This window comes from Xiphophorus hellerii, chromosome 4 (genome assembly GCF_003331165.1).
Source record: "Xiphophorus hellerii strain 12219 chromosome 4, Xiphophorus_hellerii-4.1, whole genome shotgun sequence".
NCBI lineage: Eukaryota > Metazoa > Chordata > Actinopteri > Cyprinodontiformes > Poeciliidae > Xiphophorus > Xiphophorus hellerii.
Window position 1 is genome coordinate 29325588 of NC_045675.1, and position 25026 is coordinate 29350613.

General features: G+C 39.2%; 2 protein-coding genes across 3 annotated transcripts; both read left to right on the plus strand.

The window, feature by feature from the left end:
- Positions 1–530: 530 nt before the first annotated feature.
- On the plus strand, positions 531–5010 carry glo1 (glyoxalase 1). Its single transcript, XM_032561524.1, has 6 exons — positions 531–641; positions 2625–2707; positions 2916–3056; positions 4130–4197; positions 4373–4462; positions 4598–5010. The coding sequence occupies exons 1-6, from the start codon at positions 573–575 to the stop codon at positions 4687–4689; spliced, it is 543 nt and encodes a 180-aa protein (XP_032417415.1). The 5' UTR covers positions 531–572; the 3' UTR covers positions 4690–5010.
- Positions 5011–19040: 14030 nt separating this feature from the next.
- On the plus strand, positions 19041–25026 carry LOC116718126 (putative gonadotropin-releasing hormone II receptor). Of its 2 annotated transcripts, XM_032559809.1 has the most exons (4): positions 19041–19214; positions 20718–21315; positions 23090–23294; positions 24501–25026. In XM_032559809.1, the coding sequence occupies exons 2-4, from the start codon at positions 20749–20751 to the stop codon at positions 24926–24928; spliced, it is 1200 nt and encodes a 399-aa protein (XP_032415700.1). In that variant the 5' UTR covers positions 19041–19214; positions 20718–20748; the 3' UTR covers positions 24929–25026. The 2 variants fall into 2 exon arrangements, with proteins under 2 accessions (XP_032415700.1, XP_032415699.1); XM_032559808.1 differs by lacking the exon at positions 19041–19214 and having other exon boundaries at positions 20574–21315.

Here is a 25026-nt window from a genome sequence, read left to right on the forward strand (position 1 = left end):
AAGAGAAGAGTCCTGAATCTGGAAAAATACAACATCTAAATAAATGTACAATATTTGTGCTGTGTATTAAGTGGCACTGATGGTTTTTGATGTAGACAATGGCTTCTTAACCAGGGCTGCACAAAAGCAAAGTTACCAGGTGTGCACTTAAAGTAACTTCTCTATGACTTGTTGGATATGTAGAAGTGCAGTTTGAATGCCTTGTTTGCATTAGCCTACCTTCAGTTTTAGACAATATGAAAACAAATTGGCTATACATGGCAAATACTCCACCCTGATTAAGAATGCTGTATCTATCAATCAATGTCTTTAAGTCGTTAATATTAATGTCAGTGTTTTTTTGTTTTTTTTATAGAATTTTTCCATTTTTCTTTTTTACAAATTTAGTTACGTATACATATATTTTAGAAGAAAAGTGTAATTCGGCATTTAAAAATTAGCATGGTTACTGCGTCTTTTATTTTAAAAAGCCTACACCGGAAGTTATTCTCGTACAAACTTCCAGTTGGACAGCTCTCCTTTCCCTGTCGCTGTCAGTCCAATAAAGCTGCACTGAGGTCTTGGTTGTAAAGATGGGCGACACCGGTTTGTCAGACGAGGCAGCGGCCGCAGCTTGTAAAGATGGAGACCCTTTAACTAAGGTAAGCAGCCGGCGGGCCCGGTGAGCGGTAGAATGAGCCAGAAACACTGACGGCCAAACCCAAAAGGCCGAACGCTTCCTGGCAGGTTAATCTGCTGTTTTCGCTGCTCCCTTTATCGGACAGATTTCCTTTTATGACTTTTGAAGGCGGGTAATTCTCGAAGATTGAAATTGAATTTGGTTTATTTGAATATGATTGGCAAAGCTTCCAGTATCTGCTGTAAATCATCACCTGTCTAACTACTAAAGTTCCTAGCAGAGGCTGCTACAGGCTAACTCGGTGGTGAAACGGCAACATTTTTGGAAGTCTTGACATCTGTGAGCGCGTGCGCGTCAGGGGAGAAACAGCACGAGAGAGTTACCTGAGCAGCGCGACGACACAATGTTCGGTCCTGGACTGGTTTTAGTAAGCATGGAGTCCTGCTGAAGAGAGTAGACTTGACTCTGCACAAGAACAAGTCTGTACACGCTGAATCACTGGCGTGGAGGCTGCACTTTATTCACCCCTCCATTTTAATCCGTGGAAGTAGTGTTGCATATTTAAAATATCTTCAAAACCAATGAGTGGAAACACTAGCAATTGCACAATTTTGAGGTGTCACTTATTTTCAAAATGAAACTTTCCCTTTAGCTTAGCTCATTCTATTCTAAACTTTGAGCTGTCTGAATAAGATGCAGCTGTAAATAGTTACTTTACCCATTAAAAGTATTTCATTTTGTCGCATTGCAGCCATGCATTTTATATGATTGGTCCACACACAGTGGCGCATAATTATAAAGAAGAGTGCAACATTTTAAAATAGTTTTGCAAAGAAAAATCTGAAGTGTGATGGGTAAGTATTTTGAGAATTGTCTCCACCAATTTTGTTCATGTAGCTTTTATTATTTTATTGATATAATCTGTGAATGACATTTCTAACGTCTTGCCTACAATCCCTAATTGAATTTAGGTCTGTACTTTGACTGGGCCATTCAAACAAGTGAGATTTTCAAACATTGGAATATTGCTTTATAACCAAGAGGCTGAAAACAAATTAAAGTCACACTTGCAGAGGGGAAAAAAGGAAAATCCTTTAACCTTGGTGTTTGGTCTATCACTGACAGATTATATTTAATTTTATTAGGCTTTGGTACATTTATGACCAAGTCTGGCTTATGTGTATCTGAAGCGTGCTCATTTATCCAGAGGACTTTGATCTGCAACACAAGCAGCATTCGTGTGGTGGTATTATCTGTTGATGGCCAGAAGGTGGCTTTAGCCACTTGACCACTTACCACCGTCCAAACCAGAATTTGGACACAAATTGTTACCCTGAAGGCAGTCAGTGCCTGAAAAAGCAACATATAAACTTATATTATCTCCGGATCTTAAAAACCGTTTGATAGAGTAAATTTTTATAATATATTTTATTAGAGGTGGAGAAAAAAAATCTATTCTATAAAGAATCACAATTCCCAGGCCTGGGAATTCCGAATTGACTCAAAATTAAAATGTTATTTTTTTATTTAAGAAAAAGCCAGGCAGCTAACCTAACCTAATCCAGGTAATTTAAATTGCAGAATTTTATGCACCTATTATTATAAACTGATGGACTTTGATACAGTATGGAGCCTAAGATAATTGTTTTAAATAAATGTTTTATTTATTTACATTGTCTTCTCCTTTTGTCTGTCACATAATTTGAACAGAATCTCTAGACCGTTTGAATTAAAAATTGTTTTTGAATCGAATCACTAGACACTGAAAGACTCACATCTCTAATTTTTATTCAGATTGATGTCCAGTGATTATAGCAGACATTTAAAAAAAGGAAATAAATTTAAAAATTGAATGTTAGCCAAATAGTGCAGTGTTGATATTCCTTGTATTTGTCTTGCATTTTGTCACTCTAAAAGCACAAACAGTGCATTTTATTGCCGTTTGTAGTTGTTGCAGTGATGTATTTCTGTGTTTAAAGTTGTGTTGTTTTGTGTCTGTGTTCAGGACTTTATGATGCAGCAAACCATGTTGAGGGTGAAGGATCCGGCTAAATCCCTGGCTTTCTACACCAGGATCCTAGGCATGACGTGAGTTTGAGTTTGTAAGCTGCTGAATTTGAACGTTACAGAAAGTGAATGATAAAACTACTCTGCAAAGAGAAAACAGATGATCCTCACTGAACTTTGCTAAAAGCTTAGTAGTTTTGGGTTTTTTTGTACCGGTTTTGGTTTATGAACTGTGACTACCAGACATGAAGCTCTGAAAAGTTTCCCTCTGCTGTGCCGTATGTTGCAGGCTACTGCAGAAGTTTGACTTTCCCTCCATGCGTTTCACTCTCTTCTTCCTGGGCTACGAGGACAAGAAGGAGATTCCTGCCGACGTGAAGGAAAGGACAGCCTGGACTTTTTCAAGGAGAGCCACCATCGAGCTGACACAGTAAGGAAGGACGCTGTGCAGGTGATGCCTGTCAGCAGCCATCAACACTGGCTCCTGGTTCACTGCCCTCTAATATGTGGCTCTTATTATACTGTTTTAGTTTTTTTTCATACTTTGGCAAATTTTTAAGTGCAGAATTCAAAAAGGTCTAAATTCAAAACGGTCTAAGTGTCATATTGTGATTATGTATACTTGATTGGGTAATGAAAACTCAACAGAAGATTATTTTTGACCAACCAACTGACTCTGGTGTTTTCTCCCAGCTTTTGCTGTCGCCATTTTGTGGATTAATGTAAATGGAGGGCCGTAAATTGACGACAGCTAAACACAGAAACTAAGAATATTATATCTACAATTTAAGTATTTTTTAGTTCGTTTTTAGGAATGTGCGAGATAGTTGCAATTAATTATACATTTTTTCTCATTACCGTTTTTATTTATTTCAGTTAACAAAAATGTTTCTCAATTTCAGTTTTCGTCAGTTTTTGTTAACTATAATGACCTTGGTCTGTCAGTCAGCTGTCTCTCCTGGCACAAAGGGAATTGACTAATTTTTCAGACCCTTGTTGAGATAGATTGCATCGGTTTCACATCCACGTCTGTAAATTTGCATATTGCAAATTTGTAAAAAAAAAAAAAAAAAAAAAAAAAAAAACTGTTGACAACCAGGTATTATTTTCCTTTCACTTCCCAATTCTGCACTTACAAAATCTTACCAAGTATTTTTTGGTCTAGTTTCTAGTGCAAACATCTTAGTCCACTTGAAATAAGACAAAAGTAATTTATAAGTAACTTCAGCAGGACATAGCAGCTTGTTTTAAGTTAGTAATTCCTTAACATTCCTTAAAAGTCCAGTTCCATTGGCAGATAAATTCTCTTATAGCAAAACATTTTTCCCATGTTATCTTGTTGAAACGTTAATTATAAGTTAATTTAGTCTTATTTCATGTGTACTAATATACTTCTACTAGAAACTAGAGCATAAATACTTGGTAGTTGGTTTACTTGTGGTGTATTTTCTCTCTCTTGTCTTCCCTCATGGACTTGTCCTCTTGTCCTCTTATGTCTCTCAGTAACTGGGGTTCAGAGTCTGATGACAGCCAGTCTTATCACAATGGAAACTCTGACCCACGTGGATATGGTAAATTTATTTCCTGTTTTTACAAGAAGTGTAGTATTAATTAAATATATGCATTCCTGTCAGTTCACTTTTATTAAGGCAGCTATATTTCTATTAGTTATTAGCTAAGATTTGCATACATTTCTAACTTCCCTGTACATTAGAAATGAATGGTCTCTCTTTGAATTGCTAATAGGACACATTGGCATCGCAGTTCCTGATGTTCATGCAGCTTGTAAGATGTTTGAGGAGCAAGGAGTAACATTTGTCAAGAAGCCAGATGACGGTAAGATGGGTTGGGAGGAAGAAAAATCTGTGTAGTCTTCATGGACCTACAGTAAATATTTAAAGCTTTCATTCATTTTTTTCTGAGGTGCAGATTTTTGAAGTCAACTCCCTGCTCCCCATGTTTCTCCCTCAGGTAAAATGAAAGGCTTGGCCTTCATCCAGGACCCTGACGGATACTGGATTGAGATCCTGAGTCCCAACAACATGGTGTCCATCACCTCCTAAAAGCCCAACCGCATCCCTCCTGCTGCGCTGCATAAGGCCTGGCCTGCTGTGGCTTCACTAGGAGAGCACAATGCCATTAAGCAACAGAGGTGGAAGAGCTGTGAGCCAGTGGGAACATTTGCTCTTTGTCAATAAGAATAAGGGTATCCTAGCATGGCCTGGGCTAATAATGGACACCTGACATGCAGACACACAACTTACTGCAACAAATAGTTCTCTACTTTGTATAGTTGTTGCTTTTGTTTGTCACCATCATTATGTCTGATGCTGAAACAGTTGATTTACTGTGAAATAAATTTGAAAGCCACAGCTTAAACCATAGATTTCTACAATTATGTCTGTGATTTAGAAGCCAAAAAGTAATGTGTGTGTGTCCTAGTCTTACGTCACACTAAAATTACTTTTTGTTGAGCTTCAACATGTTGAGAAATGACATGTAGCTCATACTCAAGGGCATTCATAATTAAGAAAAAAAGTATAGTTGGGTAATGTAAATTATTTCACTTCTCAAAACCACATACACAAAAAAAACTCGTAAAAACACACACAGGGTCAGCGAGGCCCCGCCAGACCGCGGACAGAGTAAAAAGATGAGAAAAGTTCAGAAATTGATTAGAAATTGATGCTAATTTTGTGCATTCTGAGCTTTGAAGATTAAAATACTACACTTCACTAGACATCAGTACAAACCTCAGAAGATGAACTTTTCTTTTTGATGAAACCATTGATGTTTTCCAGTTTCTACTGAAGTAGAGCAAACTTGATTCTTCCCACAGTTCCAGACGTTACACGGTTTAATCTTCATTTTAAGGTAATTCTTTAAAAACAAAGGGTTTTGCTCAAAAACTGCATCTTTCTCCACCTCTATGCCACTAGAGGGTGCTCTTAACCAGGTTGTGGCTCAGTAAACCGTGATCAGCCAAAGTTTTATCCATCCATCCTTTTACACTGATTGTTGCAGGTTTTCTATTTAAAGCCTGTAGAAATATCTGCGGTATCTATAGATCCCAAATGGTTTAAGAGCTCTGGATAATAAGAACATTTTGCAGAAGGAACCCTGATTACCTGACTGCTGATAATTGTATCAAATTGGAACATGCACCAGGCCATTTCCTTTTCTTGAGACCTCTTGTCTCACAAGAACCTTCATCTTGTCAGCAGCATCACTGGCTAGTTAAAATTAAAACTATTGGCATTCACATGAGCTATAGTTGTTCTAGTCAGCAGTTCACAGCTCATCAGCATTCTGAGCTAAAGTGACTCAGCACTGCTAACTCAGCTGCAGGCTAGATTACTAAGTGGGTTTGGAACTGCAGGATTATGCGCTTCTTGACATTAAGTCAAGCAAACAGTGAAACGGGACAAAAGGTGAAAGTAATTCCATTGAAACCATTGAAAGATGAAGTGAGTATAATTGCTTACCTTGTTACAAAAGTGATGTTCTGATCCTAGTTTATGTCAACGTTCTCTCAAAGGAACCGTATAGCTAAACCAGGTTAGCTTTATTGGAAGTTGGGGCAAAACTGCATGGAAATGGAGAACTCTGATTGCAATCTGTGTAATTATCAGAGAGAACGCCTGAGGGCAGAAATGCTCTGCAGTGCCTGCCTGGAGGTAAACGTTTGAACAGACTGCACCCTGGATCTGTGGGGCCTGCCGAGATGTTAGCCGCATTTTTCTTGATCCTGGATGTGTACAGATCCCACATGGAGGGCAGGTCAGCACCGCTGACCTTTTCTGACCAACATCTCCTACAACATCTTGAACTGCCGTAGGAAATATGTCCGCACGCATCCGCTCACATCCGGGAAGCAAACTGCAGGGGGCCCAGCAGGGGGCTGTGATGTCCTTCACGAGGCTCAACACCATTCAAGCAAGGGATTTCAATATCACAGCCATCAGGACAGGGGTCAAGATCAACCAAAAGTAAAAACGAGTTGTCAGATGAATCTCTGATACTTCTCTGATAAATAGTTCTGATATTTACATACCTTGTGTTAAAAGAGGCATCACACTGAATATTTCCTGTTTCGGGTCAGTCAGGATTTTCAAAATTACTATTTGATAAATGCAGTCTGATCCTCAGTTCTTTCCGTAGGTTTCTAGCGCAGTTTGACTTTTGTTCTCTGAAACCAGTGAAGAGTTTCCTTGGTTGTGTTTTTGGGACTGTCTCATCAGCACACGTCTCATCTTAAGAGATACATTTCTCTGCCAGAACCATGTGCAGCATGGCGTGATGTTTTTGGAAGATGAACCATTTTTCAATGGTATACACCAGGGGTCTCAAACTCCAGTCCTCGAGGGCCACAGACCTACAGTTTTTAGATGTGCCACAGGTACAAAACACTGGAATGAAATGGCTTAATGACCTCCTCCTTGTGTAGATCAGTTCTCCAGAGCCTTGCTAATGACCTAATTATTCTATTCAGGTGTGGTGCAGCAGAGGCACATCTAAAAGTTGCAGGACTGCGGCCCTCGAGGACTGGAGTTTGACACCCCTGGTATACACACTTTAAACAAGCTTAAAGTGACCTTTTCTTCAGCAGTACAGTGCTGTGCAGTGAATGCATGCAGAGGCAAATGCGGTTGAGAGTGTTTCTCATTGTTTTCATGGGAAAACTACTTTCTACTTCCAGGATTTTTTTTTGAAACTCTCTGAGTGTTCCTTGGTTCTTGCTCAAGTCTTTTGATTATTCTTTTGTCAGGAATCTAACATAGGGATGCCTGGCTGTGGCTTGTCTTTGGTCAAATTATGTGCCTTACACTTCTGGACTCCAGGGGTCTTTACTGAAACATTCAGAAGGTTAGATATGCAGCTATTACCAGTATTATTATTTTGCAACACTAGGATGCACCCCACTGCTTTACACTTAGTTTGTGGACTAATTTGTGGTTTGCTTCGATTGTTACTGACGTCTCTGGTGTGAATTTCATGTCAACTGAAATATATCTACATAGAAAAACTAAACTAAAGCTTGTTTAATACTTATTTATGCAAGCGTTTGTAAAATATTCCCTGCATGACAGAATGTAAGAATTTTATTTCTAAGACTGAACATTGCATTACTCCTCTTTTCATTTTTACACTATGCTTTCCATTGCCTTACTTGCACTGCGGTGGCCTGGTTCTGCTTTTAGATTAAGATTTCTGATGGAAAAGGGACCATGACTGACCATGACCAGGATCCTGGCATAACTGGACTACGGTGTAATTGAACTGACAACACAGAGGGAAACAAAAAGTGGAGCCAAATAGCAAGTGTCAGCACTGTATCACTTTCTCTCCTCCTCTGGCTTATGATGGAGCCGCTGCCTGGCCAAGGATCAACAACATTCGTCACTCATGCCAGGGCTGACTTTGTTGTGTCACAGGCCTGGATGGCTAAATGAAGAGGTGGACCAAGGCTTCAAACATGGTGACTCATCTGTGACATTAACCATCCAGCTCAGCTTTGAGTTTCCTGCCTAAGAGAGAGCAGAGGAGCTCAGTCGGGCAGAACTGCTCCCTTCCTCCGAGCCCAGACGGAACATGAGCATCGACTCCCTGGAGACCAAAGTGTTACGCGTTATTCACCCTCCTCACTGGAACGTGGAACGATTTTTTTTTACGTGAGACAGTTCTTTATGGAAGCCCATTTCTGCCACGAATGAAGAAAAATAAGAGCTCAACAGTAAGTCATAATTATAAGCTTTAAAGTCATAATTATGAGAATAAAAGTCATAGATTTAAGTTTTAAAGTCACAATTACAAAAATAAGTCATAATTTGAGCTTTAAAGTCATAATTAGAGGAATGTCATGATTTTAAGATAGAAAATCACGTTGTCTTTCTTGCTCCGCTATCTTGTAGTTATGACTTCGAATGTCAAAATTCTAACTTTGTATCTCAAAATTATGACTATATGTTGATTTTTTATTTTTATTTTCATTATGCAAATGGTCTTCCATAGTTCTTTTTGGGGGGGGGGGGTTTCTCCAGTAAAATGTAATTAGTCTTATTACATCAAGCAGACCTTCTCTTCAGTGATGGTTCAGATTCTTGTGTGATTTATTGGACCTACAATTTTATTTCGCTTTCGAAACGTTCCATAAACACTGTGACCCCTTCATGTTGTGCAAACTGCATTCTGCGTCTTCACTCCCTGGCCTTTACAGCTCCGCACAATCAAATGGCAGCCATTAATTTGCAGGATGCTGCAGTTGCCGGGTTTTGCATTTTGTATGACAATTTGCGATTTCATCTGCACGACTTTCTCTCCAATGACCTTTTCCATCAGAGCTGCAAAAAGATCCACTCCACTAAGCACCGCCGTTGCTTTATGCCGATTTCAATCCACAATGTCGCAGAACGAACACGACGGTTTCCTTGTTGCCTGTTTCCATGTAGATGCATTAAGTCGATTTCTAATGGCTTTTCAGTATTGAAACATTTTCTGCAACCTGTTTCAATTCAGACTTGACAGGTAATGGTAAACAAAAGTTTCAATATGTGATCCAGAATGTAAATAATGTAGATTAAAAATGCAGCTCCCTCTAGTTTTTATTGATAAAGACCGGAGAAGATGGGATGAATATTTTCTGATGTTGACGATGTTTATGGTCTAGTCTTCTTAAAAGCTGGCTTCATGTTCAGTAGGTTTCAACATATTAACTCATCTAACCTGCTCGTCCTTATTTGTTCTCTCAGTTTTTGTTTGTTTTTGTTAAAAACACAAATTTCAATGTATTTTGTTGCGATTTCATGTGGTACACATGCCAAAACGAACTTAAGCAAGTAAGCGGAAGGACTTTATTTTGCCCCGTTTTCCCACCAATCTTTAAAAAAATCTACTAAGTGTTATATGTATTTGATTCAGTAAATCAAAATTAAATTTAGCTCACCTGAATAAGGCACTCAGGTCAGATCAGACCAAAATAGAATATAATATTTTGCCCAACATGCAATCATGCGATTTGAAGGGATTTATTGATACTTTCATTCACCTGTCACTGAAAACAAGTGAGGACGTTCTCCTGTCAGCCAGGCCTGTCACCATCACAAATTTTTCTGGACAAAAGAAATTATCCCAGAATTTATTGCGATAAACGATAATATTGCTGTTTTAAAACTTGGTCTTAAATTAATGAACTTAAATATCCAATAGAAAACATGACAACCAAAAAAACAATAAATACGAAGGAAATAAAATTTTAAAAAAATTACACACACAACCGAAAACATAAATAAAATGGACTGTGAAGTTTCTGTAAACGAAATTGCTCTTCAAAAAATATTTAATCATCACAATAGAAATTATGGAGCGATTAATTGATTACTGAGACAGGATTACTATAAGCCCAACAACACCACCAGAGATTTAGCAAAGAGCTACAATGGTATCAGTAAGATCAAAGCATATCCATATATCACAATGACCCAGTCAAAGCCCAGGCAGAAGAATTAAAAGCAATGTTTACAGACCCCCTGTGTAATCTGGCAAAGGTTTAGATTTGCAACACAGGTATAGATTTATCAAATAAAAATTGTTTTCCTTCTACTTCATCATTATACATCGTTCTGTTTTGGTCCATTATTGAAAATCCCAGTGAAATTCATTGAAGTTTGTGATTATAATGTGATAAAATGTGATGAAATGAAGGGATGACTGCTTAGCAAGCTAACTCATACAATGATATCATCCTATGTCCCTTTGACTTTGTGTTGTGACTCAACTGACTCATTTTCGTGTTACAAACATGCCAACAAAGCACAAACGAAAGCAACATTTTAATACATGTATCCTCATCTTCACTGTACATGTCGCTGCCACTCCGAAGTGTCTGTTTTTGGTACCGTCACGTATCGCATGCTAATTTTAATCAACATTGTGGCCTCCTGTGCCCGCCGGCGGAGACAGGAAAACAAAATCCTCTCCTTGGAGAGTCTTCTTGTGCTCCAGGCTTTGGTCTAATCCTTTTCCATGTGAAAGTGAGCCTGTTTACGCTTGCAGTTAGGAGTGTGTGTGAATTATTTCTGCCACTCTGCATCCCGGGGCAATTGCAGTGACGGGTGACAAGCTTAGGTCTTTCCTTGGAGACGAAATGTGACCGACTGCACATGGTAGCTGCAGAGGCAGAGCCGAGGTCAATCGATTAGCCAGACGAGGCAGAATGCTCTGATGAGTGACTCTCAGACTTCTACTAGTTTACATGGGCGATCAGTGCAAACTAAATTAAAAGTCCTTTCACTTATTCCCTTTTTTTACAGCTTTTTTGTTCATATATACAGGCATAAATCATGTGTACTTTGGCAACACAAAAAATGTTGTTTAACTTATGAGGCAGCAGAATGAACACAGGTTTATCCCAACTCCACAGGGGTGTGATGTAAACGATGTAGGTCATACAATGTTTGTGCTGAACTCAGCATTATTTTTTTTTATTCACATTGTTTCTCAGCAATATTTAAACATTATTTGCACAACTAAAGCTGTGAAAGCAATGTGGCGTTCCAGGTGAGCTGAACTGAAACAGACAAAAGCAGTTTTAGTTTGGATTTGATCTAACAGCCTGGCCTAGTTAAAGCCTGAACTCCCAACTCTGTTTTTGACACAGTGAACTGTGTCCTTATCGACATGTGTCTGCGAGTTTTCATTGCAAGTGTGCACAAAACTTTGTTGATATTCAGCTACTGTGGAAAAAACTATTTCACAATCACAGTATGTCCATTTAATAAGAAATGCAATTAAAATCACATGTGAATAAGTTTGCTCACCAAAAAATACACCGCGCCATCGTCTTAATACCACATCCCGTCGTCGTCTTCTTCTTCTTCTCCGCCAGTAGTAACACTCGGTTGTTGATCACAACTCTTGTAATGCAAAAAAAGTGTTTCCATTGCAGTTTTGAAAAACGTTCTAATTTTGACTCAGCTAAAAACCCGTCTCATCCTAGCGCTAAAACTTTTGATCAAAAAACATGAGTTTTTTTTCCCCAAAATTGCTTGAAAGAATTCCCATCAAGCAAATTTATTTTCATAATTCCAAACTGCGCAATCATATGGCAGCATCATGACAAACACAAAAGATTATTTTACCATTTAATAAATACTTTTTCTCATAAACAGCAGCACTAACAACAGTTCTAAGACCCAAAATAATATCAATAAAACTTTGGCAGGTCCAATACTAAAAATTGGACCTGCCAATACCAGCTAAAAAAAAAGAAGCTTCCTTTTTTCTTTGTGTGGATCCAACATTCTTCTTTTTTTCAGGAAGCTTAAGAAAGAGGAATTCTTTGATTCCCTTTATTCTAAAGTCAGGAAAAATTAAATAAAGATTAGAGTTTAATCCCTAAACGGGAATGTTTTTCATTTATGCCGTTGTCCATGTTTGTCCCTAATAATTGTTCAACTAAAAAAAAGCTTCGGACAAGCGAGTTTGCATATGTTAAAGTCACCAGAAAGAGCAGACAAGTCGGATTAGCCTGATCGATGCATCTCCACTTAAGATCATGTTATTTTCCGATGAACTAATTTCATTTTTCTGACCCTGCCAGCTGAAGGGGAACCTCCTGCCCATGTCTACTGGAACACTGGCATCGTCCCCAAAGTGAGCAGAGAGGGATCACTTACTAATTCCCTCTGCCGTTGTATTTCTCCTGCTTTAGATGAAATATATGAGGCATATTTGGAGAATAAATAATTAAACACATTTCTTCTAAGTCAGTGGGTGGCCATATCTGTTGATGCCAGAGGTCCTTGGTGCTTAATGCGCTGATTCTAGCCTGGAGGCTTTACATGAATGACACACAGTCAGGCTGAGCTGGGCATTAGGAAAAGAAGGTCACTCCACTTATTTTTAGCAGACGTACGCTAGAGATACAGAAGTCAAAGTTTTTTAAAGCTGAGACTTGAACTTATCATTCTGAGCTGCTCATGGAGATGTTTTTATAAACGTACAGTTGCCTTAATAACCTACAAACTTTCTCACATGACGCCATGTTGGAACCACAAACACCTAGACCCGTCGCAACAAATTCTACCGGATGGAAGTCGTTGCAATACACTTTGATATTGTTGTTTTGAGACTATTTTAAAGTAATATATACTGTAGGCAATGGCATAATGATGCAAGAACAAATTCTCAATCAATAAAACTATTGATTGAGAATCAATAAACTTTATTTTCTAATGAACATTCAACGCCGGAGCTGGAAGTCATTTTAAATATCCAAAAATAAATAAACAAAACAACAGAAACAACAAATAAAATGAATTTTAATAGTCTTTGTAAGCAAAAATGTCCTTCAATAGATGGGGCTAGTTGAGACCAAAACACCAGACTGAAGACTTTAGTCATCCAGTGTTTGGTAGAAACGGAGAAAAAAAAAAAAGGAGAACTAAATGATGCAAACGGAAATTATTGAGCTTGTTTTGATTTATCATGTGATTAATTGAGTTATTGCAACAGGCCTACAAGCACCAACATATATTTAATGGGATTTAATGTACGATTCTTCCTACAGAGGAATTGCGTGTAAATGCGTGTTATGAATTTTAAGGCTCCGACCCTTAACGTAAGGAGAAGTGGGTCATAACCTAAAGAGCAAAATCCTGACACCTAACATATTTTATTGACTCTTTGCAAAAGATGCTTCATTCGACGGTGAGCACTCTGAGACAACCACATTGTTGCAGGTTCTTTTTTTTTAATGTTTTCCTCAAACTGTTAAATTGGGCAGAATATGTGTGACATTAAAAGGTCATCATCTGGTCTTGTCATCATGCTACCCCAAGACGCTCCGCAATGATTCGCTCTGGCCTCTGCGTGACACATCGCTCTATTCTTTACAGCTCTACTGTAGGTGTGTGTCTAGAATCAGGTTTTAGCTGCAGGGTGAATCTGCCACAGTTCACATCCTGTCTGATGGAATCAAACGTTTATGGCTCGGCGATACGGCTTGTTTGTTTGATTATGAGAATATCGTCATAATATTAGCAGAATAAAGACAAAAAGTCTAACAGAAGAAAGCGTTAAATTTACGAGAAAAAAGCTTCTAAAGTGACCATCTCTGTCCGTGTAGTTTTCCTTGAAATAGATTCATCCGTTTACATAACTGTTGTGAAGTCCTGCTGCTGATGATAGTCTGATGCTAATGTGTTAAATGATGAAGTATTACCTTATTTGTATAACTAGTACCAAAGTATAACTTCACAAGGCGCTCATCATTCCTCACATTGTTTTATGTCTTTGTGCTGGAGTTCTCATAGGATCAATATTTCACCAAGTCGTAATATTAAGACTTTATTCTTAACGCTTTATTCTCACGTTATCTCAACTTCATTCTCGTATTTCTGAGACCGTATTCTTATAACATGACTGGCTTTATCAGTTAAAAAATTTAGCCTGGCCCAATAACACTCAGTCATAAAGTTGACCTGAATTAAAAGTCCAGATATGAAGAAGCTGTAAAACACACTTGTCAAACAAGATGGCGGCACTATGAACTATGGAAACCAGATGAGAGCACTGATGAAAATAAATCCAGATTTCCCAACAATTAAATCTACAAAAACCAAAACTTTGATTAATCAATAAAATTCAGTTATTGACCCATTTCCCTTCCTGCATACTCTAGGGAGGAAGAACTGATTCAAAGAGGCAGAAATGTTGGATAACTGAAGAAGAGGAGGGAATCCACCTGGATTTACATCTTAAATCTATAAATAACCCTTACTGTTGCAGTTAATTAAAGTTGAGATGACATGTTGGAGAAGTAAATAGTTAGCATGGTGCTTGGACTGACGCCCGGCATCTCATATCTGCGCAGACCAACAGCCAGCAACATTTGGCGGCTCTGAACGGCCACTAATCCGTCCTCTCGTCTGCAAGACACGCCAACATCATATCAGTTGTTCTCGTTGTTTGGCGACAACGCAGCGTCCGTCCGCTGATTAAAAACTCTTTCACATAATCACCTGCCGCTTTTAATTACAGCTCTCAATATGCGAGAGACAAAACGGTCAATCTGAAAATGAAATTTATTCCGCGGTTTCCTTCTTTCTTCCTCTGATCTGTTGGAACAAACAGACGAAGGCTGAATGGCAGCCGGCGTGGAGCTCTGTATTCAACCCAAATCAGGCCCGGCGTACATCTCCGCTGTTTGATCTGGAGTCTTTCAGCTCGGTCTGCTGCAGGGGACGAGATGTTATTCTCCTCTCGTTAAAACTACATCCCCCCGTTATGTCGTCAAGGCGATTATCGTGTAGTGAAAAAAGACGGAGAGCAACGGCTCAGTGGTCCCGTCCGCCCATGTTTGGTTCCTGTTAACAGCCTTTCTCGTCTTCTGGTCCACTTCCTGCTCTGCACTCGTATGCAGATCTTTCAAGATTTATGTGGATTTACCTTCAATTCTTGTGTTTATTTCTTATTTTGTCTCAACAGACAACTTAAGGGATAGAGACTCGCGTTGCAATTTTAAATATACATTTGAATAGTGTGGAGTGCATTTATATTCAGCCCCAAAATGTGTGTAGATCCAGTAGTCCAGATTATTTCTACTGAGCTGATAGAGATTAACTCTATTTACTATCTAAAATTAGGGAAATTCTATTGATTCACATTGGATTCTATTTACGGGTATCGGAGTAAAGAGAGATTAATAAAATGTATGGAAAATTTTGGGGATTTCTTTTGTTTGTTTTCTTAAATGTTGAAAAACACCTTTTGTTTTACTTCACAATACTGAACTACTACAACCCAAATGAAATACATTGAAATTAGTGTTTGTAATGTGAACAAAAATTAAATATTAAATATTTTAGAAGTTCCAAAGATTTACATTCTTCCCCTCACGTACATTTAATAAGCAAAGAAAATAGTTCCAGAATAATTTCCTCAATAATTTGCATGTGGTGTAGAAGAACGGAAAACAATAAAGACACGTCTATTGACTACTACTGCTGCTCTGAATAACCCGGGCTGTTCAGGGCCGGTTCTCCTTCACAAATTCACAGGCCGGTGAACAAATCAGAGTTAAAGTGGAGTTCAGTGTTTTGTCCAAGAGCACCTTGACGTGGAAAGCCATGGGTCAAAGCACCAACCTGTCCAATGACAGACGACCTCTAGCTGTCCTTCCTCTGGAGATTCATCTCAGGTTCGCTGAGTGGACGGGTTTCTGCTGTGGGATCCGCACATGGGCTAAGGAATAAGACGGAAATTGTATGATTTATGGCTCCAATATATTTATTTCAATGTACAAATAGTCTGCGTTATGTAATGTATGCCTTAAGATAATATAATAAATTGCTTACGTATTTATTTTTATATTTATTGTAGATACTATATAACTTGGGAGGCACAGTAGTGCAGTTGGTAGCACTGGTGCACTGCAGCAAAAAGGTTGAAATCCCAGCCTGGGGTCTTTCTGCATGCAGTTTAAATGTTCTCCCTGTTCACCCCAGATTCAAAAGTCCAAAACCACGACTGTCCGTCTCCCCGACTTGTCCTGTCTGCATATAGTGGATCACTGGCTGTGTACGGATTCACATGTGCTCATATTTACCACAGCGTATTAGGCCCGTTATAACCCTAATACACTAACATTTTCTATTTTATAGACAGAAAGAAAGTAGAAAAAAGTTTTTTCTAGAACAAACGTGGAAATTTCTGAGCTTGAAAGGTCAAAAATTTGCCAGAGAAACTGTCAGAAATTTTGAGATTAATCTCAGGACTTTTCTAGAAAAAGAAAAATTCAAAAATTGAAAATCTTCAACTTTATAATCTCAGAAATGTTCCAGTTTCTTTCTGGAAAACTTCTGAGTTTTTCCAAGCAAATTTGCCACACTAGAAATTCAGAAATGTCCAAGTTTGTTCAAGAAAATCTCTGAGATTAATCTCAAAATTTCTACGTTTTTTTCTATCTGCAATCGTGCCAATACGTGCGGCGCTTCCACTGTACATGGTTGTTTGTCCGTTGTGTCTCCATGTTACTCTGTAGAACGCCGACCTGTCCTGGTTGACCCCCGACTCACACAGCCGGAGACAACCAGCAGCCCCGCTGCAACGTTGAAACATAAAAATATAAAATGTAATGGATGCTGTGGGATTAGGCCATCAGTTTTACAGTACGTTGGGAAAATACACCCTGCAAATACACTGCATCTTCTCAGTTAAATCTCCCAGGAGCTAGCAAATGCATGCCGCATTATTTTTGTGCCTCCTCTCAGCTGGAGATGGAGCTTTATTTGTGCCTCTCGCAGGAAAGAAGAAAAAAAAAGAAAATGTAATTTTCAGGTATGTCCTGCACACACAGCTACATAAGCTGCTTTGTTTCATCTCTTAATTGCTAAAAAGAAATGCTCAGTGAAACACACCAAATGCGTTCATGTGAGACGGTTCACATTTTCACCTAATTGTCTTCTTGGGAAATCTTTTTGGTACTTTCCCCATGTGATGATCTGAGGCTTTAGAGGAAAGCCAAATTAGTTTTTTTTCCCCATAAGACGATAAAGAGAAACAGAAGGTTTTTTTCTGTATTTCAATGGATCTTGAGGCTGTTGGAAGTTCATTATCTTTGTTTTGTTCCCCCCAAAAAATCACAAAATAGACAAAACATTTTGTGTGGTTCCATTCAGCAATCTGCTGAATCATCAGATTCAGACTGCTGTCTGATTTCTTTGTCTGACTCTCATGCAAACGAATAACAATTTGGTATTTTTGTCTGTTTAAATGGACCGGAATCTCTTTGTTGATTGTGAATCTGCTTTCATGTAGAGAGACCGGATGTAACTTTTTCCCAGAAGCCCTTGGTGCTTAGATAAACAGCCTCAGTCACAGGAGAAAATGGTGCAAATAGAAATTAATGTGTTAAACAAACAGAAGAGGGGAAGAAAGGAAGAACTGTGTGGAACGTGCTTACATTGTGAATGTCTGCAGAAGTTTACCTATGCTAATCATTGGTAGAGGTTATGTAACTTTTGGGCTTTCATCGATTGATTGATTGATTATATGACTGCTCTTATTGGCTTTCTATACGAATCGTCTATAAACAATCAATCTCATTGAGGACAGTTTCCTTTCTATCCTGTTAAAACATCTTATTTGGTTTAAGTGTCAACCATGACTGTACTCGGTACCTCGGTACCTCCTGGGTTGTTCTTGAAACATTCAACCAAATTTCCTTTAATCCGCTGTGATCATTTGGGTCAGACGGTTGAAAGTGGAAACAGTTGGGTGTTCCAAGTGGACAGTGCTTTGTTTCTCCAGCTCTACCTCAGACCAAAGTTTGCTCCTTCTGGAACTTTCGTTTTCATCCTTATAACGAAAAGAACAATTTTGCATCCCAAGTGGTAAAGAAAGTGCAGCTTGATGCTTAAGTACAAGCTCATTTGGAACAGCGTGTGCACACCAAAACAAACGTTTTATGACTGTGGGAAGAAGCTCAGTGAAATCCCACACGGATACAGAGAGGAAGTGCAATCTCTACTTACATTACGTCTCCAGCCAAGATTCATATTTCCACTCATATCATGGAGCGCACAGTGGAAGCCAACCCATCATGCAGCTGTAAACGTAAAGAAAAAAAAAAACATAATGGAAAACTGTTTCTGTTTTCTTACAATTCGTATCCTTATTTGTTTGTGCTGTGGAATTGGGTCTTCTTGGAAATAACATCTTTTTCGGTTTGGATGGGGAGGCAGTGGAATACCAATGCAGATCAGGGGAAGGGCTTGTTAATAAAACCTCTTCCAACTATCCTCAGCGACCAGTTTCTCTGTTCTTCTTATAAAGAATATCCAAGTTTAAACATGAAATGCTTCAGCTTAATTATAGGGGTGGTTCTTACAAACAATAAGCGCTAGCTGTGGGTGCTACCCCGGATGGCACATTTGTTAAGTGAAGGTGCTTAAAGGTTATATAAGTAAATATAGTTCCTTGGGTACAGAAAGCAATCTTTGTTCTTCCCTTGTGGACACATTTGGAAACCAGTAGCATAAAATAACTAACAAACAACAAAAGTTTGAAGGCCATATAGGCCATTGTTGTTCAAATGTCTTTAGGCCTGACAAAAATCAAAATTCAGACTCAGAGCAAAAAGTATCAACTCCCCTCTGAATCCTCCTCTCATTACCTCGTCACGACCCGGTTCGGTTCGGTTCGGTCTCGACTCGACGGCAGAGATGCTAATGGGCTGAGGAGACCAATTACACTTTTTTTTTACGCGGGGTTAAAATTAGAAACTTCGCTGTGACGCTCGAGCTCCATTGAACCGACCGACGCTCGCGGGATGCGGAAAAGCTCGTGCGCGCGCACTGATAAAGCCTCTCACACGTGCGCGGCGGAGGGAGAGAGAAAGAAAAAGGGACTCCAAGGGGCGCAGGGACACAGCTGCGTGGGGAGACCTCGGGACTTTCTGTAGTTTAACAGAATATATTGAAAGAAACACGCGGGACGGATCCGCAGCCGCGCCCGGAACAGCATTTACTTTGGATTTGATTTAATTTTGTCTTGTCTCTCTGCAGTTTTCCAACACCGGGGGACTAATGTGAGTATGTTGACATTAATATTGTTTCTATTAGTTTAGGCGTTCGTTTACTTTCTCTATCAATGCTTTGAGTAGCTTGGTCATATCTGTTGGTAAAATAAAATCAGCAACATAGATATTATTTGACCATAACACAGGTCACAACCATTAGAAATGAAGTGGCTGGTGCACAATACAATGTTTTTATAGGTGCTGTTATGATTGTGAAAATTTCTGCCCAGGTTTGACCAGTTTGCTGAGGTTTACCTGTTTTTTTCTAAAAATCTGTTGCGACAAAAGCCTGGAAAATGCTCTTTTAGTGGTCAATTAAAGGTGATAAACCGATGATAAACTGTAGCTTTAGGTTAAAAAATATTTTAAAAAGTAAGGACAACTACAAATATTGCTGAAACTGCTGGATAATTTCAGTCAGTGGAAGATGTAGTCCGTCTTCCTTTAATGAAAACCATTGAGATCGATCTATTTCACTGACTAGTGTTCTGAATCACAAACCAAATAAAGCATCCTCCCTCAGCCATATTTTTACTCTTTGAACAACACCAGACTCAATAATTGCAGATGGCCATAAGCAACAGAAAACAGGTTGAAATGTTTCAAGACCGACAAACGACAGACACCTTTAAAATGTCCTGGTGTTGCCAATGACAGGTTGACGCCCTTTGCTATGAATTTGAAATATTGTTTTTTTTTTTTTTAAAGTAATTATACCAAAAATCTGTTGAATTGTACATTAGCTGAAATATCCAATCAGCTGACTGAATATTTTAGTTCAGGCGTTATTTTTAGCCCCAACTCTTCCATTCTTGGTATTTCTATAATCCCATAGCTCTGGTGATATTCAGACTAGATGCTTGTGTAAAAACTCGTTTGAATTAGCTTTGTCATAAAACATAATTTTGCAAACATATACCTTTTTTGTGCTGTTGATTGAATAATGAGGTTGTTTATGGACCAGACCCAAGTAGCAGATCTTTAAAGAGGAACTCGTCAAACATAAATACTCAATAACTTTATGACTAAATACTCTTCAAAGCTCAGAGCGAGTCTTTTACTTTCTTGGTTCATAATTGTAAAAAAAAAAAAAAGTATCATGCATATAACACTTTCTGGCTTAAGGTGGGAAGCTGTAGTGATGGGAGCTACATTTATAAGTCACTCAAAAATCTTGGCAGGTTTCTTCTGAGCAGTGAGATTCTGTTGAGCTCATTTTCCCTCCTAAAAGTGCCAAGCAGCACATTGTCTTGATTGGTTTCCAGGTGGTGCTGCAGGAAGTGCTGAAAACTCAATGCTCCCCCCTTTGCACCTAATGTGATTTGTTAGAGCCGAGTGTCTTTCCACCTCAGTGAGCATCAGATGACTGCTCCCTCCCTGACAGCCTCTCTGTTACGCACGCAGCTAATTTCTAACTTCTCCTCTTGCAAATGCAAATCCATGCAGATAAATCTTTGGCTTAAACTTCATGAATATGACTGCGTCCCGTTTGCTCTCTTTCCCTTCGGCAAGTCTCCGCGCCGCCCACCAAAATGCTGACTCCATGCTGAGGGGTCGGAAAATGAACGCCTCGTCCTGCTGCGCCGCCCCCGTCGCCATGTATCAGCAGAGCTCACGCTCTGACCTCAATGCCAGCTGCGACCTCTTGGCTCCTCGCTGCAACTGGACGGCCGTGGACGGGACCCCGCAGCTGCCCACGTTTTCCACGGCGGCGAAAGTCAGAGTGATCGTCACCTTCATCCTGTGTGGCGTGTCCACCCTCTGCAATGTGGCAGTGCTCTGGGCGGCCAGCGGCCACCGACGCAGGTCTCACGTGCGCGTGCTGATCGTGAACTTGACCGCAGCCGATCTCTTGGTCACCCTCATCGTGATGCCCGTGGACGCCGCGTGGAACATCACCGTTCAGTGGCTGGCCGGCGACCTGGCCTGCAGGTTCTTGATGTTCCTCAAGCTGCAGGCCATGTACTCCTGCGCTTTTGTCACCGTGGTGATAAGTCTGGACAGGCAGTCGGCGATCCTCGACCCCCTGCAGATCAGCATGGCTCCGAAGAGGAACAGGGTCATGCTGACGGTGGCGTGGATAATGAGCGCTCTTCTCTCCATCCCTCAGGTGAGGATGCACGAAGTTATCAGCCGATGAAATCGAAAAACATAGTTCAAACTGCAAAAACACAAAATCTTTGCTGAATAATTTTGATCTAGTTTCTAGTGCAAATATCTTGGTTCACTTGATATAAGACAAAACTAACTTACAGGTAACTTTGCAGCAAGAAATGGGAGCTGGTCTCAAGTCAATTATTCCTTAATAGTCATGAAAAAGTACTAGTTTAAAGTGAAATAATCTGCCAGCTGGACAAATTATTTTTAACTTATAATATCGCCACCTTCCTAAAATAATGGCCCAGGTCATTTTCTTTCTGCCAAAAGTAATTTTTTTTGCCTATATCACCTTTTGACAATAAAATGGGGTTGATTTGTTTGTTTTCTTTTGTAAAAATCACTTGGCAGAAAATGACTTAGGCCATTATTTTAGGAAGGTGATGGTATGGGAATCCATTGTTCCACTGGGAGAGTATTTCACTTGTAAATAGAACTTTTTCATCAATATTAAGGAATCGTTGACTTAAAACAAGCCCCTATTTCTGAAAGTTATTTGTATGTTAGTGTCATCTTATTTCAAGCTAACTCAGATGTTTGCACTAGGAACTAAACCAAAAGTACTTCATAAGGTTTTGTGTTTTTGCAGTGCAAAGGGAAATGCAGGGTTATAGCACAAGACAAATATCAAAAGCTTGTGTTCAGTTGCCCTTGGCTGAAACACTGAATTACATTTTCTGCAATTACAGTACAGTCTACTAGGGTTGTCCCAGTACAACTTTTTCATTTCTGATATCGATACCGCAGCTTTGAGAATTAGCCAATACCAATTTTAACCCGAAACGATATCAGCATGAATCATACATAATTTTACGACTTATTTTGAAGTGTAGAATGTTAGAAAAGCCTTGATCAAGTCATATTACCGAAACAGAGAACAATAGTCAACAACAAAAATGTATGAGAACAACTGGGCCATTTATAATTACCCAGTTGGTCTGCTTACTGGATACAAGCACTGCTGGGAAGAAATCCTGGGGTGGACTAAGTGCTGGAGTGGAGTGCCTCTATTGATGTGCTTAAATCAGAGATTTTAGATGCAGGCTGATATAATCCAGTGCTTGTTTTTTCCCTGACATTGGACCGATTTCCGATATCAGTATTACATCGGGACAACCCTGGTTTCACGTTTTGATCTCTGTTATGGTTTAGACTACCACCAAGGTCATCCAGTAGAGGACCCACTGCTAAAAGTGTCTCTAAAAGACACGTAACGTTTGGATGTATTTGGTTTATTCGTTTAAGTTGAGCTTTTATTTAGCATGAATTTGCTTAGATTATCTATCAGGATTGTTTTGTAGCTTTGGCCTGCATTAAACAAAAACATCGGAACCGGCAGGTCGGGATTTTTAAAGATTGGTGATCGGCCTAAAATCTGAAGTCGGTGCAACCCTAATTCATAATGAGCCTTCATATAAATTAACGTGATGGAAACTCCTTTATTTCCTATCTTTGACTGCTGGAATCTGATGGATTCAAAATTATGCTTTCAAACTTAAAAATACTGCATTATCTGCCAAGCATGTTGATGTTGAGGTTTTGTACAAATTCACTTGGAAAGATTTAAACTTCTAGGTCTAATAAAGATTTTTTTTTTCTTGTCCAGAGACATTTTGTCTGAAATAATAGTGAGCAGACATAACATTTTAGCTTCAAGCTAAGAAATGACTTGATTACTCTCGTTGTCAAAGTTAGAATCTAACGTTCATTCTCACCTGCTTCCACAGGTCTTCATTTTCCACAACGTGACGATTACCTATCCAGCAAACTTCACTCAGTGCACCACTAGGGGGAGCTTCGTCACTCACTGGCAGGAAACTGCCTACAACATGTTCACCTTCTCCTGGCTCTTCCTGCTGCCTCTGGCCATCATGATCACCTGCTACAGCCGGATCTTCATCCACATCTCCAAGCAGATGACAAAAAAGAATGGTAACCACGCAAACCAAACAGCGTTCACTTCCTGGGACCTAGTCCTAAATAAAGACAAGAAAGAGGACATAGATAATATATCAATGTAGAACCAAGGAAATACTTATTGAGATTTGTTTTGTACTCATGTTTACTAAGTCTAATATTTTATCTTTTTCTGGTTTGCTAACTTGCTAACATGCAATATAGAAGACAAAAGAAAATGTTGTCATTAGGAAGAATCCTCATTTTTCCTGATCAAGATATATATTTTTTTTCTTGATACCATTTAAGAATAGGCACTTACAGATAAAGTGATACATTATGAAACTCAACTCCATGTATTTATTTGAAAACTCTCTGCTTTCGTGCAGCAGATAAATCTGTGACTGTAGAACAACAACACGTATCTAGAGTGGAGTCTGGTCTTATTTCCGCTTTCTCAAAAGTGTACAAGCCCCTGTTAATGTAAAGCTGTGTGGCTTTTTGTAACCTTGTCCTGACTGATACCTTTGTCCAAAGAGCTCATTTTATCCCTATGTTTTGGATTTGGATAAACAATAAAACTGAGACAGTCTTAGAGGATAGCTGAACTTTTTTCCCATGTTTTTTCAGGTTCACTAAGGTAGGTGTTTTCAACAGCGTATTAGGGTCACGTTAAGAAATTACAAAAGATATATATTTATATATAATTATGAGAATAAAGTCAAAACAATATAAGAATAAAGGTGTTGTATTACAAGAATAAAGTCATATTACATCTTTATTTATGAAATATCATGCCTTTATCTTCATATTATTTTGATTTTGTTCTTGTACAACTTTATTTTCATATTATTATGACTTTATTCTTGAATTTTATGACTATTCTCATAAATTTATTACTTTATTCTCATAAATGTATTCTTTTATTATTTTATTTGTTCTTATTATGGCCATAATACTCCGTTTTAGGTGTTAACTTAAGAAGCCTGAATGCTGAAACTAAATCAGAACATGCTTTAGCCAAGCCTAATTTTAACAGCCTGCAAACGTACTTTATAACAGTTTAATTGGACAGGATGAATATAATGTTATAAGTGTAAAAAAAAAAAGTTTTGTGTCGTAGTGTCTTCCTTTACACAATGAAACCTGGCATTTTAGCAGGAGTGTTCACTTTTAAAAGCCATTATTCAGTGAGTTTACTGCAACCTACAAGGACAATAATTTCCCGATTTTCCCCTTTAGTGTCCTCTGATGAACCGCGTCTCCGCTGCTCAAAGAACAACATCCCAAAAGCTCGGATGAGAACTCTGAAGATGAGCGTCGTCATCGTGGTCTCCTTCATCGTCTGCTGGACTCCGTACTACCTGCTGGGACTCTGGTACTGGTTCTTCCCCGACGACCTGGAGGGGAAAGTCTCGCACTCCCTCACCCACATCCTGTTTATCTTCGGGCTTTTCAACACCTGCCTCGACCCGATCATCTACGGCCTCTTCACCGTGCGCTTCAGCAGGAGGCCGAGGAGCCGCAGGGCCACCGTGATCTCCAGGCTGGACGCCAAGCCGGCGACGGCGGAGTCCGTGAAATGCACTCTGCCTGGAGGATCCGCGAAGGGTGGAAGGGACGGCAGCTGTGAACCAAATGAGCAAAAATCCACCGACAGCAGGCTCTGAATGCGTGCATCCACTGACGATGGGGGGGCACAGAAAGCAATATATGAAGAGAAACAAAAGCAAGAAATGTAACTTTTATTTGTCATTGTTACTGGACT

Bases quoted from the DNA above. Each gene is read 5' to 3' on its own strand.
- glo1 (XM_032561524.1), top strand. From the start codon at position 573: ATGGGCGACACCGGTTTGTCAGACGAGGCAGCGGCCGCAGCTTGTAAA. The intron at 4,198-4,372 runs GTAAATTTATTT...AATTGCTAATAG, and splicing joins CTCTGACCCACGTGGATATG to GACACATTGGCATCGCAGTT. The intron at 4,463-4,597 runs GTAAGATGGGTT...TTTCTCCCTCAG, and splicing joins TGTCAAGAAGCCAGATGACG to GTAAAATGAAAGGCTTGGCC.
- LOC116718126 (XM_032559808.1), top strand. From the start codon at position 20,674: ATGAATATGACTGCGTCCCGTTTGCTCTCTTTCCCTTCGGCAAGTCTC. The intron at 21,316-23,089 runs GTGAGGATGCAC...CTGCTTCCACAG, and splicing joins CTCTTCTCTCCATCCCTCAG to GTCTTCATTTTCCACAACGT. The intron at 23,295-24,500 runs GTAACCACGCAA...TTTCCCCTTTAG, and splicing joins GCAGATGACAAAAAAGAATG to TGTCCTCTGATGAACCGCGT.